The 14,831-nt window shown below is 41.6% G+C and overlaps 1 protein-coding gene across 1 annotated transcript; it reads right to left on the bottom strand.

The window, feature by feature from the left end:
• Positions 1-1,739: 1,739 nt before the first annotated feature.
• On the bottom strand, positions 1,740-11,359 carry LOC133341868 (CDGSH iron-sulfur domain-containing protein 1-like). Its single transcript, XM_061550664.1, has 3 exons — positions 11,216-11,359; positions 6,127-6,347; positions 1,740-3,878 (listed from the first exon to the last, which is right to left on the bottom strand). The coding sequence occupies exons 1-3, from the start codon at positions 11,229-11,231 to the stop codon at positions 3,786-3,788; spliced, it is 330 nt and encodes a 109-aa protein (XP_061406648.1). The 5' UTR covers positions 11,232-11,359; the 3' UTR covers positions 1,740-3,785.
• Positions 11,360-14,831: the final 3,472 nt, after the last annotated feature.

Raw genomic sequence — 14,831 nt, 5'->3', positions numbered from 1 at the left:
CGAGCGGGGGGGGGCAAGCAGCCCCAGTGGTCTGGATTAGTGGCGGGGGCCGCCATACCAGAGATGTTGAGAACCACTGACTTGGCGCCGTCTTCATGCCGACGCTTGCTTGACTTGACCGACCGGGGCACCAAATTGTTGTTGTTGTTGTGTGCACTGGTCAAGCGGCCCCAGTGGTCTGGATTAGTGGCGGGGACCGCCATACCAGAAATGTTGAGAACCACTGACTTGGCGCTGTCTTCATGCCGACGCTTGCTTGACTTGACCGACCGGGGCACCGAATTGTTGTTGTTGTTGCGTGCACCGGTCTTTATCTTGAATCTTCAAGAGTCTTATTGTAATTGGTAATTAATATTTTGATTTAAAGCTTTCGTGACTGCAGGGATTCATCTTCTTGGTTCTTTCGGTAAAGTCACGCAGACGGGAAATAATAAAACATAAAATAAATTCTCACGACGTTTCGGCCACAACGCAAGCAGCCGTCCTCAGGTGAAGAACAGGACTGTCGGAAAGACAGCGTCCGAATTGGATGCTGTCTTTCCGACAGCCCTTCTACGCGACTTTACCGAAAGAACCAAGATGGTAATTAATACCTAATTGAACTAAATATTTACTTGCAATGTGACGTATAAAAGGCTAAATACAAAAGGTATTTCATTTTAGAACTCCCGAAGGACCTGTGTAAATGAGCACGTGGCAGAGCGGAAAGAACATTTTTCAATAAATTAGATCAGAAGTGAAGTGGTTCACGATGTGTTTGCATGACTGCGCTAAAAACCTTGCTCTGGTTTCCTGTCAAATCCAGCATTAAGTACAATGCCATACTCTTGTCATCTTTCAAGGTCAGTCAGCATATCTCTCCACTCTACTTAAACCTCTGTCCACGGAGAAGTGCCGTGTTCTTCAGAGCACGTCCCAAGATCTTATCGTCCCCGCAACCGGGAACCGATCCTGGGCGAGTGGCATTCCTCCGTAGCTAGATTTGAAGCTTTCGTGACTGCAAGGATTCATAATCTTAGTTCTTTCGGTAAAGTCACGTAGGTAAAAAATGAAATTAAAATTAATAAAAATAAAACAATGAAAATCACGACGTTTCGGAGGCAACACAAGTCTCCGTCATCAGGTGGGACCGTCACAGCCAGATTAGCTGCAGCTACCTACGTGACTTTACCGAAAGAACTAAGAGTATTCCTCCGTAGCTGTTGCTGTCATCTGCTCCGCACACAAAGCATTCAAACTGCCTGAAGCTTCACGCTGGCCACACGACGAACCACCAGCCTGCGCTCCGTGCCTGGACCAATCAACTTCAAGGACAGTGCATCCATTATCAGAGTTATGTTTTTTGTTTGCATTATGACTGCAGGTATTGTGGTCTATGCAAACATGACTCCTTGTAAAAAAAGTGTCAGTTTTGTTGCCAGTTAGAAGGGTCAAAAAACAATTATCATATTTTTTACTGGCAAATGAGGTTCCAATGGAGTTACAAATTGTTTATTATTTAACGGCTGTCGGTCTCGTGCGCTTTGCTGGCCTTGATATTACCCTCTCGTATGTGTTTTTTTTCTCTCTCCAAATTTCCTCCCACAAATGGTATTCGCCAAACATCCCAATGCAGGCCCCTCCTGAAAAGACAGTCTTGAGACGTGGTGATGCTTTTCTGGGCACACAGAGGTCATTGCAATATCAGTAGTCCCCTAACACTGCTATGCCCCAGACATAACTTACAACAAAGTAAACACTTCACGAGTAAACTGCATTTATTAAATGCAATACAAACTAAACCACAGAACAAGACATGTACTGCAGCCGCAAACACAGTACATGTTACAATCATAACTTACATGGTACAACATTTGGACCAATCTTAAAGATTGGAGATTGAACATGATCTTTTTTTTTTCTATTTTTGTTTTTGCTCAGGCGACTTGTGTGCATCATGTGCACACACATGTTATCTCCTACAGTGCATTTCACACCTGATAAGATTATCATTTTTGTTTAAAGTGGCTCAAGCTCAGAATGCAAATCATTTAAAGTGACGCTAACGATGCTAATGGTAATCATAAAATAAACTGATAAAAATAACATTGTCTTTCATCATGCAGAACACCGGACCATCACGTGTGTGTGCCTGTCCTGGCATCGGATAAACCTTTGGTGGATGAGAAATCAGCCTTGTCAATACGAGATTCCTTGCTCAGTTTCTGCTTTAAAGCTTCGGTTCACATTGACTGGAAGCAGTGTTTTAGGAAATGATGCACCAGCCATCATTTTTTGAAGATGATTGCCACGGGCGTACTGTGCCAATCAATACGGCACGTTATATGTCTAAATCCCGTCGCTCGGTGCCTTAAACGTGCTACTCTACGAACCGCAACAGAAACTATCGCAGCTGTTTTACTTTCACTCCTTTGGGCCTTGCTCTGGAGCAGCTTTAAGCTCTTGTTAGTCTTGACTTGACCGACCGCCACGGTGGCGATGTGTTAACTACCTCGCCTGGTATACAGGAGGTCGTGGGGTTGATTCCGACCCTGACGCCTGCTGCATATTTGGAGTTTGCATTTTCTCCCCGTGCAAGCATGGATTTTTCTCCGGGTCCTCCGTTTTTTCCCTCCACAATTAGAATCAACACGCGTTTAGAGTATTTGGCTGCGATGAATTTCCACTTGATAAGCCGCTTCGTTGGGCTATAATTTGTGGCAAAGTCGCTTCTGAAAAAGAGCTATATAGTAAAGTGGGCCTTACCTGGTAAAATAAAAAAAAAGTTTAGTTTAGAATAATCGAAAGGGCCACGGAGCCCACCCATTCGAACGATTGAAACCTCATGCTTAGTCAAGTTATATGGGTGCAACGCCAAACATTTACTCTGATGATACTGCAAAACCAATTCCAGCCACTGGTATTACAATATTACCCCTGCTTTAAATATATTTTTTTATAATGTGTGCTACCCACCAAGCCAATACGGTTTAATACACGTTCTCTTTCAGTTTTATAATTGATTGAAAATGCCACGATACACACATGCACATTTAATGAGCCAATCAGACTAAGGCCTTTGTTTCAAATGTAATTTCACTCCTTAATCTGTGCTCTAGCTTCAGAAGGGAGGACCCTCCTGAAAAAGAGTCCAATGACTAAGTGTGGCTTCCTGAATAAATAACTTAACACAAAAACAAGAAGCGGATTAACACTTACCATCATATTTAATTGAAAATTTTTATCATTGGAAATACGGGCCAACAGAAAGCCGAGAACCAATGTGCCATGGGTCGTGGAAATGCTCACGTCTGTAAGCCACTGACCCATTTCACCTTCAGGCCTAAACCTAACACAATTCAAGGCAACTAAGGCACATAACAGAAGAGAGGCTTAGACTTCGACAGAAAATCCATTGGGAAGGAAGAGCCTGTGGAGCAGGAACTCCGACAGGCAGCATCAAAGGGACCTGGTTAAAAAGGGAAGGCTGAGACCAGCGCTTCTCAACCTGCCTCAAGACAGCGAAGCTATTCGCGTCGCTTTCGCATTCCACAGGCCCAAGTACGGTGGGAAGTGCTGTGTGCAGTGATAAATGTGGAAGCAGTGGCATGCATTTAGGACTATACCAATGCTTGCGCTTTGAGGACCTCAATGTTTCTCGCAGAACCACTGGTGCAAGTAGGAGAGAGCGTGTATTTGGTTTCACACTTGTGTGTTTGGCTCAAGTAATACAGGGGTCTGGGGTTGAAAGGAACGATGGAGGGGAGGGGCTTGTGATGGAGGGCCGTGTGCACAAAGGGAGGGGCTTATGAGCTCTTCTTGACCGTGATGACGAGCGGCCCAACGTTGTCTCCCGACGTCTCATTGTGTTTGTTGTGTGTCCCGTCGCAGTAAGGGAACTGCAGAGGGTGGGCAGGCAAGGGCGACACAAGCAGGCACAAACGTGAGACACTACGGCTTAAGCTATTATGCAGAACCATTCCACGGTGATAACATGCTCGTTTGTGCTCCGTTATCGACTCTATACGCAAGGGGCCAATGTACCTTTTCCAACGGAATGTTGTAGCTTTCCAGATTGGCAAGAAGCTCAACGAACAAGTTAATAAAAATCCCTCTTATCGAATGTTTGTATTGTCCTGTTTTAATATACTAATATTGAACATGTACATGTGCAGCTCTTTCGTCAATCCACTGCTGGATGAGGACCTCCCCACGCTGTGCAGGTTATGGACGTTAATTGATCACACATCATGCTGGCCAGTGTGGGAAAGAGGACAGGGAGCATAGACATTGGAGCTTAGTACAGTACAATGGATTTTTCTGCATTAACCCCTGCTCAGAATATAGCCCCGCAGTAGCTTACACTTGTTTATATGCATGGTGATCATCCATCCAAGTAATATCGAGGTTAAAATCTGCTTAGTTTCCGAGATCCGATGACACTGGGTGCATTCCTGGTGATTTATTCATGGGAATTATTTAAAAGTATATTAAGATATATTCATATGGGTGCGTAATATTTTTTAACTAAAAAACTTTATTGATTTATTTTACCACTGAGCCATTAACTTATTTTTTCAGAAGCGACCTGGCCACAAATGATAGCTCAACGAGGTGGCTTATCGTGTGAAAATTACTCGCAGAGAAATACTCTAAATGCATTATTCTAAATGTGGAGGGAAAAACCGGAGGATCCAGATAAAAATGCACACGACAGGCGTTCGGGTCGGGATCAAACCCACGACTTCCTGCACGCCAGGCGAGGGAGTTAACATCTTCGCCACCAAATATCCTGTTCTTCAGGCTTCTGTACTACTCTTGAACAAATGTAATGTTATAATTTGGTGATAAAAACAACTTGGAAGCAATCGTTTATCTGTCAAGGCAACTGCTCTGGGACGCTTCACAGCAAACCACAACGATACTTCTCAGCAGCCAAATGTTCTACGAGGTTATTGTCAAAAGCGCTAAATTATAATACTGCTGGCGCTAGGTACACGTCCTTCCAATAGTATCCTGTGTTTTAGAATAGACCAGCATTGCTTTGCAAACTTGTGAAACCTAAGCCCTATGTTTATACCGACCATACTTTTTCACCACTCTTGATAAAAAACAAGTCCTGAAAATCAAGACAGCTTCCTGCAGGTCAAATGGTATTCCTAACCAGCGCATAAGGATATGATGCACACTGTGGATATCCATATGTATGAATATACATCAGCCTTCTGGGGATTATTATTAAACTGGGGAATGTTACATTTAATTTGCCAATTACTCTAAAGTACACATTTGAATTGGTTTTATCATTTCTGGAATGTAAAATAGGTCATCTTGGAAAGGTGCTTTTCGACCGATGTCCATTGCTCTGCCAGTCTAACGCAGTTTTTGAACTTGAATTTCACTCGAATTGGATATGAAATGTGAATTTAATATTTTCCCCTTATAATTTTTATAATAAAATCACGTTGTGCCTAAATCTGTGACTGTTCTCAAGTACACTGTGTTGACCAGGCTGACACTATCATCAAAGACTGCACAAAGAACCACCACATTAAATTAGATTTTTCGCTTAAATAACTTTGACTACCATGCAACACACCTTTCTCGGTAACAGAACATGTGAGGAAGTCTGCCCCCTAGTGTGTCGCTAAAACAGTCGATAGAAGAGATCTTAATACTGTAACAATGCTTACATGTATAGAGTGTCTTTCATTGACGATCTCAAAGACACGGCAGCAAACACTCAGCAAAAAAAATAACGATCATATCTGCTTCGGTTGAACATTCTCAAGCACGCAGGGTTGATGCATCGCCCTCAAACACGAGAGTTCTCAGCAGAGGTCGCAACCGGGTACCCGATACCCGTACCCTACCCGATACCCGGCTACCCGTACCCGGCCACGGGTACGGGTACCCGTTTGCGACCCTGGTGCGGCCGGGTATGGGTACGGGTACCCATTTGCGACCCTGGTGCGGCCGGGTACGGGTAAGAAATCAAAACCCGTTTGCGACCTCTGGTTCTCAGACAGACGCAACACATCAACTTGTGACATGACGACAGCTGAAGTCAATAAATGCTTGACTGAAGAAAAAGAAACGGACACACACTCGAGTTGACCCTTCCCCACCGCCGCCGCGGCACCACACCTTCTTGGAGCGCCAGCACCGGCAGAACGCAGACTCGTTGCCCAGGTCGGACGTGTCCATGGCGTGCACCACCTTGGGGTTCTCCTTGTCGATGGAGGGGTTGATGCGGCAGCACGTCTTGGCGCAGCACCGCCCCGGGGGTGCGCGCCACGCGCGGTAAGCCAGCAGCCCCACGAGCGTGACGCCGCCAACCCCTGCGGCGATCTTGAGCCAGATGGAATCTGCCTCGGTGGGGAGAATCGTCGCAAAGTCAGCCGAACGCCGCTAATCAATGTCTCTTTTGTTCTTGTGATTAATTTGCTTTCGGTAAAAGCTGCAAAGGATGTGGGCTCCCTGGTCTAACTTCACGTCAAGTGTGTGAGCCAATTATATTGGTCATGCCGCTGGTTCTAAGACTTAATTTCTAGGTGTGTAACGTTGCATCACGTGTATCAACTAAAATTGATTCTTATACCCATAATACACGCGTGGAATCATGAGTGTGAGAATCGATTAGGACTTTTCGAGATTATATGGTGTTAGATTTAGGGAATGCAGTAAACAAAACGTCACATGACACAAAAAAAAATACAATAAATGAAAAAAACGAGGAAGTACAATTTAAGAAAAATCACCTCTACACTATGAGATCTCTTTTACCAGTGGCAAAATATAGTAGTAGGTTTTTACCCTTTTAAACTGGTACAAAACTGACACCTTTATTCAAGGCATCATGTTTGCAATAACCACAACACAAGTAGTCATCTGGTCCAACACCAATGGGGACTAGGCTCTAAAGAAAACCGTCTCGGGTGTGGACCAATCAACTTCAAGGACAGTGCATATTATTATCATTATCAGAGTTGCTTCTTTTTGTTTGCTTTTTTGACTACTTGTGTTGTGGTTATTGCAAACATGATGCCTTGAATAAAGGTGTCAGTTTTGTACCAGTTTAAAAGGGTAAAAACCTACTACCAAAAATCACCTCTTCAATATAATCGCAACCCTGAACTTTGACAGTGTGTTGAATTGCTAGTGTGGGTTATGAATTACATACCCCTCTTTATAATCACTTTAAATGTTCATTGTTTGGTAGGAGTAGTGAATGGTATAGTACATGCTCATTATATCTGTCACATGGAGGCAAGTGGAAGTACAGCTTAACAGCTATTTAAATAAGCAGGTTGGCACATAACATTTAAAGTATTTTTTTTATCAGTCTTTTGTGCTTGTGTCGATTTATCAGTACGTGTAAATTTAGCCTCAATGTGTATGGTATGTATAACCATGAGCACCATCGTAAAGTACAAGCTTATTTCATTTAAACAGGTGACAATTCAACAAACCAGGATAGTCTCATTTGCAGGAGTGACCTGGACCACCAAAATGACAAAATCAAATCAAATAAAGTGCAACAATGAGGCAAATAGAAATCAGAACTAAAACACAAGCACATTACTTCCACCACCACTGTGAAGCAAGAACAGATAGGGTCGTTTGCAGAGGTTAGTAATCCATTTTACATATTTTTGCATCTGTCAAAAACTTCAGATAATTTGTTCCAACTGACTGAAGCATTTATTGCACACATGGTATAAATGTGATATATCCTAACAGAGACCACACCACTGCACAGATTGTTTGGATTAGCATATAGTGTACCAATGTTTTTTTGAAACCGCATATGCAACGCACAGTCCCAAAAGGCCCAAACACCAAGTGGCCAGCAACAAACAGCACAATTGAAAGTGTAACGTATAAAAGTGAATATGCTTGTTGAGAATGTGCAAAGTTACAAGAACCTAAACAAAGGGATCAAGGGAAGGAATTCCACAGGGCAGCACTGCAAGGGAAGACGCAGAAAGATGAGTGCTGTGACCTTGCAGTATGGTGGTAGAACACAGTGTGGGTGAGACAACAGGCAGTCTGGCAGACCAAGTCCCCAACTAGGCCTCAGCAAGGTAAAAACAACGAGCCGACCTTTACCCTACCTTTTACCTTACCACAATACAATCACTCGAACCTTACTTTTTACCCTTTAGCAAGGTAAGGTCAAAGGTCAAATGCAACGAGCCTACCTTTACCCTTCCTTTTACCCTTACCCCATACAAGTTACCCGATTACAGGGTAATTACTGGGGTACTACACATAAAAAAGGTCGAGCGCTTTATTCATATAGAATACTCTCGATGATTCAAATTTTAAATGGAGGCCTACGGACTGCGCCACGGAGCTTTTAGCGAGCGGTAAACAAGGTATTTACCGGGTAATACTTCGCGCTAGCTTTACCCTACCGGGTAATTCTTCCGCGCTACCTTTACCCGACCCTTGACCTTACCCCTTGGCATGTTGACACCTTTAACCTTTACCCTTTTACCCGATAAAAAGGGTAATTTACCTTACCTTGCCGAGGCCGATCCCCAACATTGGTGTGGGGGAAACAATGAGTACAGTTTACAGAAGCAGTAACCATAACAGTAGCGACATAACCCCACAGAGGTCAATGTTGCCTTATCGGTTTTTCATTTCAGAAGCACCATTCACGTAAATGTAACGCCACAACATTTCCCGGTGGTGAAAATATAAGAGTCAAAATGCTCTTCGTCATCAGCAACCACGATCAAACCACTGCTTTATTAAGGCCACATGCACTTACACATTGACAACATTCTCTCCCATACAAACACTAGCAAATTACAATTTGTACATTTAGATCTTCCATATCCACATAAATATTAAAAACCACTGTGAGCATAAACACATTCCAATTCCATCGACAAATGCAGAGAGAACACTCCTGCTATGCAACAAATGTGCTATTATGTTCGTGCTAATCCATACTCTTTATAAGCTCTGCCATCTAAATTAGTCCCTTATTACCCAAAGCACCATGCATTGCTTTCTTTCAGAAACTTAACTCTAATGTCAATTAACTCATGCTGAACAAATACATTCCAACAGTTATAATGCATATTCACATAGAATAGTTCAGCGGTAGAGCAAGTGGCTCGCAATCAGAATGTTGTGAATTCAATTCCTGGTTGGGGATTAACTCAGCCATAATCCCCCCACGATCGATAAAATTAGTACCAACTTGTGGTTAAAGTAACAGTGTTTGTCCGATAAACTGACCATAGGAATACAGCGTTTCCACCACTGGATTCAGGGCTGTAATGAGATAAGCACAACCTCACTTGTTAATTTGAGCAGGGAATCACTTTTAAGTATTTATGCAATAATTTAGATTGTACTCATCGATATCATTGGTCAAATTAAATCGAAGGTCCTGTGTAGGGTGAGGGGGGTCTGCATTGGGAGTATTTAGATGTGTTGGTGGGTAACCCAGATCCTCATACCTGGACCTTCCACCCTACCCGTCTCGGTCCTTCAATAGAGAAACAATGTAGCTCTCATTTTAACACGTCGGCTTTCGCAACCAATATTATTCATAACACTGGTCAACACACTTTTTCTGGCATTAGGTATTCCAACGGTTTTAAGGTAATTTTGGGGTGCTGATTCCAAATCTGGCATCAGTTTTTGTCTATCACATCAGGTTTTTGAGATATCAAATATTGCATTTTCAATAAAAACTGCAGAAGAAAAATATTAAATAAATTTGGATATCTACATAAAATTATATTATAAACACATTATCCTAAAAAATACAGCACCATATTTTAACACTAAAGCAGTCACTGACTCGCAACAACTTGCAATCATAAGTGACAGTGTTAATTTCTGGTAAAATCAATGAAAATGGGGTATGCCGATAGCATAAAAATGATGTGATAGAGCAAATCTGAGATCATATTTGGAATCAGCACCCTGAAATAAGTCTAAAACAGCTGCAAAAGTCGAGGCCAGAAAAAAATGTTTTTTTTTTGTTGACCAGTGTAATCAACGTTAGATCGCGTTATATATAAATGTGTCGTAACCCTCCACCACCCGACACAGTCAATCAGCAAAAAAGTGTCACAACGACTAGTGCTGCACTAATAACGAATTGACATGGTATGTTAACGTAACAACCCTTACTAATTGTATATGTCAGGTGGTGGTGGTGGGTTTAACGACACATTTATAGACTGCAGGTCACGGCGCGTCTCGACTTTCGGCTCGTTCCCTCGGCACTGATCCAATCCTTTATATTAATCTTCTTGGTTCTTTCGGTAAAGTCACGTAGAAGGGAAGTAATAAAATAATAAAAATAAAACATAATAAAACAATATGTTTTAGTTTTATTTTTTATAGTTTTTATAGTTTTATTATAACATATGTTTTAGTTTTATTATTATTTTTATTATTTTATTACTTCCCTTCTACGTGACTTTACCGAAAGAACCAAGAAGATGAATCCCTGCAGTCACGAAAGCTTTAAACCTTAATATTAAGTTCACTTGCTTGCTTGCTTACGACCGTGCAAATATTTCGGTCGTTTTTTAACCCACTTCCCGTGATCCAATCGAGCTGACGTTTTGCACACAGACTCGTTGTACGTGACAATTTATTTTCGTGAAGAATTTTTCCCAAAATTTTCCACTTTTTAGGAAAAAAATAATTTCATTTTTAATTTAAAATACCAATGTGATAAAAATGAAACTCTTACTCAAGAAAAACAGAAATGAATAATAAAATAAAACCGATGCCACGCATATAAAGGATTTATAGTGAAAAATTTTGTTTTACGGGTTAATTTTTTAATTCCCTCCCGTCGTCTCGTTGTCAAAACTTTCTGATGATAATCTTCTTAAATTCCACAAACGCGTTCACTGTTATTCATTGCGGTTTTAATCGCGGGTTTGTTGCGTCTTGGCCCTATGCGCAACTACCGTGGCAACAAGCTACACATATATTAGACACACACACACAGAAAACATCTCGATAGAGAATCCCTATTAAGTAGCCAAAGACCCCACCGGGGATCCCGACCGTGACCCCCCTACGCCGTCGCCCTCAACGGGGCGGGGATTCTAGGCAAGACCGAGGTCTCAGGCGCGGCCTAGTCGCGGCTTGACCCCTGTCCGAAGCGACCGCGCGCGGCACGACTCGGAACGCTGCGCCGCGACGAAGAGGAGGGGGCGGCGGCGACGACGTCTGTTGTGCTCACCTCGCAACGAATTCATGGCTCCGTCTCCTTCCCTGCCTCGGACGACGACGACGACGATGCCGCCGCCGCTGCTGCTGCTGTTGCTGCCGCCCGGAGCTGAAGGACGCACGTCAATTGCCTCCCTCGCACGCGATTGGTCGACGAGAGACACGCGTCAGAGCCTAGGGCGACGCTGATTGGTCCGACGAGCTGTTTGTTGATGTCGGTGACGTCACGCGTCATTCGCCTTCAACGCAACGTCGGAGATGACGGGGATTGGCGGATGGAGGAATTGGGATCGGATTAGTGAGCACTCTAATTAACCCGCTAGAATGCATTATAATTTTATTAATAAACACTACAGTTACCCCATAAAAATGCATTCAAATTTTATTAATAAATACACCAGTTACCCCATAAGAATGTATTCTAATTTTATTAATAAATACACCAGTTACCCCGTAAGAATGCATTTTAATTTTATTAATAAACGCTACAGTTACCCCATAAGAATGCATTTTAATTGTATTAATAAACGCTACAGTTACCCCATGAGAATGCATTCTAATTTTATTAATAAACACTACAGTTACCTAATTCTAGATTTGCCTCCGAAACGTGATTTTTATTTTATTTTATTTTCATTAATTTTGATGTTTTACCTACGTGACTTTACCGAAAAAAACCTAATACTACAGTTACCCCATAAGAATGCATTCTAATTTTATTAATAATCACTACAGTTACCCCATAAGAATGCATTCTAATTGTATTAATAAACACTACAGTTACCACATAAGAATGCATTCTAATCTTATTAATAAATACACCAGTTACCCCATGAGAATGCATTGTAATTTTATTAATAAACACACCAGTTACCCCATAAGAATGCATTCTAATTGTATTAATAAACGCTACAGTTACCCCATAAGAATGCATTCTAATTGTATTAATACACACTACAGTTACCCCATAAAAATGCATTCTAATTTATTAATATACACTACAATTACCCCGTAAGAATGCATTCTAATTTTATTAATAATCACTACAGTTACCCCATGAGAATGCATTCTAATTTTATTAATAAACGCTACAGTTACCCCATAAGAATGCATTCTAATTGTATTAATAATCACTACAGTTACCCCATAAAAATGCATTATAATTGTATTAATAAGCACTACAGTTACCCCATAAGAATGCATTCTAATTTTATTAATACACACTACAGTTACCCCATAAGAATGCATTCTAATTGTATTAATAAATACTACAGTTACCCCATAAGAATGCATTCTAATTTTATTAATAAACACTACAGTTACCCCATAAGAATGCATTCTAATTTTATTAATAAACGCTACAGTTACCACATAAGAATGCATTCTAATTTTATTAATAAACACTACAGTTACCACATAAGAATGCATTCTAATTTTATTAATAAATACTCATTACCCCATGAAAATGCATTCTAATTTGGTTAATACGCGCTCTAGTTACCCCATAAGAATGCATTCTAATTTGATTAGTAAGCATTTTAATTAACCCACGAGAATGTATTATAATTTGATTAGCGATCACGTTAATTAACCCATAAGAATGCATTCTAATTTGATTTATAAGCACTCCATTTACACCATAAGAATGCATACTCATTTGGTTAATAATCACGTTAGTAAAATAATAAGAATGCATTTTTATTGTATTAGTAAGCACTATTTTATTAATTGCTTATATTTAGTGACTTGCTTATCTTTTTTCTATTTTGCACTCCTATCGTTTTTTTAATGGTTTGCTGTTGTTACTTGCTGACCTGGCCCGTACTGGACATCTGTGAAAAAAGAACTTCATAGCTCATCGGATTCCTCCAGTCTAAACAAAGATTCCGATTCTGACATTCTTGCACCTGACAATGATTGATGTTCAGAAGCTACTGTAGATGCCAATCAGTTTAACACGTAGGCTTTCGCGACCAATGTTATTCATAATCAACGTTTTTGGGTTTAGATCGCGTTATTTATAAATGTGTCGTAACCCTCCACCACCCGACACGGCCAATCAGTAAAAAAGTGTCACGTTGACAAAGACAAATAGTTCACTGCTTTAGCCCACCGGTACTCAAATTGTAAATGTTGTGGCTTCAACACACCGGTGGGCTAAAGCAGTGAACTATTTGTCTTTGTCAACGTGACACTTTTTTACTGATTGGCCGTGTCGGGTGGTGGAGGGTTACGACACATTTATAAATAACGCGATCTAAACCCAAAAACGTTGATTATGTAGATGCCAATGTTGAGGTCTGCGAGCCACGATACGGCTTCACAAGAGAGCTGGTGTAGGTTTGCTATCCTTCTGTTGAAGAAGAGCAGATTAGAGCGGTTCACTACATGGCCAATATTTTGGGTTGCATGGACAAAATCGCACTGTCGCTTCATGAAGGAGATCTGCGCATCGGCCTGTTGATGTTCTGATGTGGGTTGACGGTTCCACCACCTGTGTCTCCGCGGGGCAATGTCAAAGCCAGGAGGTGCAAAAGTTTGGGTCTGGAATGATGTGTTTATTTTGGACGTCCACGTTTTTCCACTCAGCATGCTTTCGGACTTGGGTGAGATTCTAGGATGGTGAACAGAAGGAGGACCAGGAGTTGAGTTTGGCGGCGAGGTACAATATTGAGGTCTTGGTTGATGATGGGAAGGTTTACTGTCATTAGTAAGAAAACATGTAAACACTCTCTTGCAGTTTGCGTGTCTGGGTAGATGTTTGGTGGCGAAACGATCGCCAGAAGAGGGAGTCAGGGGATTGGTGCCGGTTTAAGAGTTCCGGTTATGATGCATATTTCGTAATCTAAGTGTGCATTTAGCAGTGTTGTGTAAGAGTTCCCGAACCAGGCTGGAGCAGAGTACTGCACTTTGCCACTGAGTGAATCAAGTGACAGAGTGGCAGTTCACAGCACATCAGCTGAAACGCGCCATGTTATTTGTAGCAAGAGGATTTTTCATTTAGGTTGATCACATATCTATTCAATGTTGGACTTCAAGGACAGGCTGCTATTCAAGATAGTCTCAAGTATTTTTTTCAGTGGGGTCATAGCGCACTATGCTACCTCAGGACACATCAAGGTTGACATTTTAAGTATAATCGTTGATGTGAAGAGTACTTGTGGTGGTTTTGGAGGGCTTGGTTGGAGTTTTCAGCGATTTAAATATTCCTCACTTTAATACGTAATTCTGGCAAATCGCCTGATGAAGCTGGTTGTAATAACCAGCGAAACGTCGTTCTCAAATGGTAAATGTCGTGGGTTTACTCTCCAAAACACCAGTGCGCTGAAGTGGTAACTAACTGGCACGTCTTGTTTACATGAGAAACCTTACTAATTGGCTGTGTAGGGTGGTGGTGGGTTAACAACACATTTACATTGCGATCTTCACCCAAAAAAACCTGTATTATGAAATATATCTCCAATAACAGTATAACAGCTGTCAGATTATTGGCAATGTTCTCTAGATTTGTGCCCTATTCAACAAGGGCTATGTCATATGCATGCCTGAACTTGCTCAATTATTTACATGGCAGGCCACATATGTATGTTGAATCGTGACCGTGCTATTACTGGCCTTTGAAGGGGGCG

This window comes from Lethenteron reissneri, chromosome 12 (assembly GCF_015708825.2).
Source record: "Lethenteron reissneri isolate LAM-NWPU_2019-01 chromosome 12, ASM1570882v1, whole genome shotgun sequence".
Lineage (NCBI taxonomy): Eukaryota > Metazoa > Chordata > Hyperoartia > Petromyzontiformes > Petromyzontidae > Lethenteron > Lethenteron reissneri.
The sequence above is the reverse complement of the archived record's forward strand: the minus strand, read 5'-3'. Positions and strand labels throughout refer to the sequence as shown.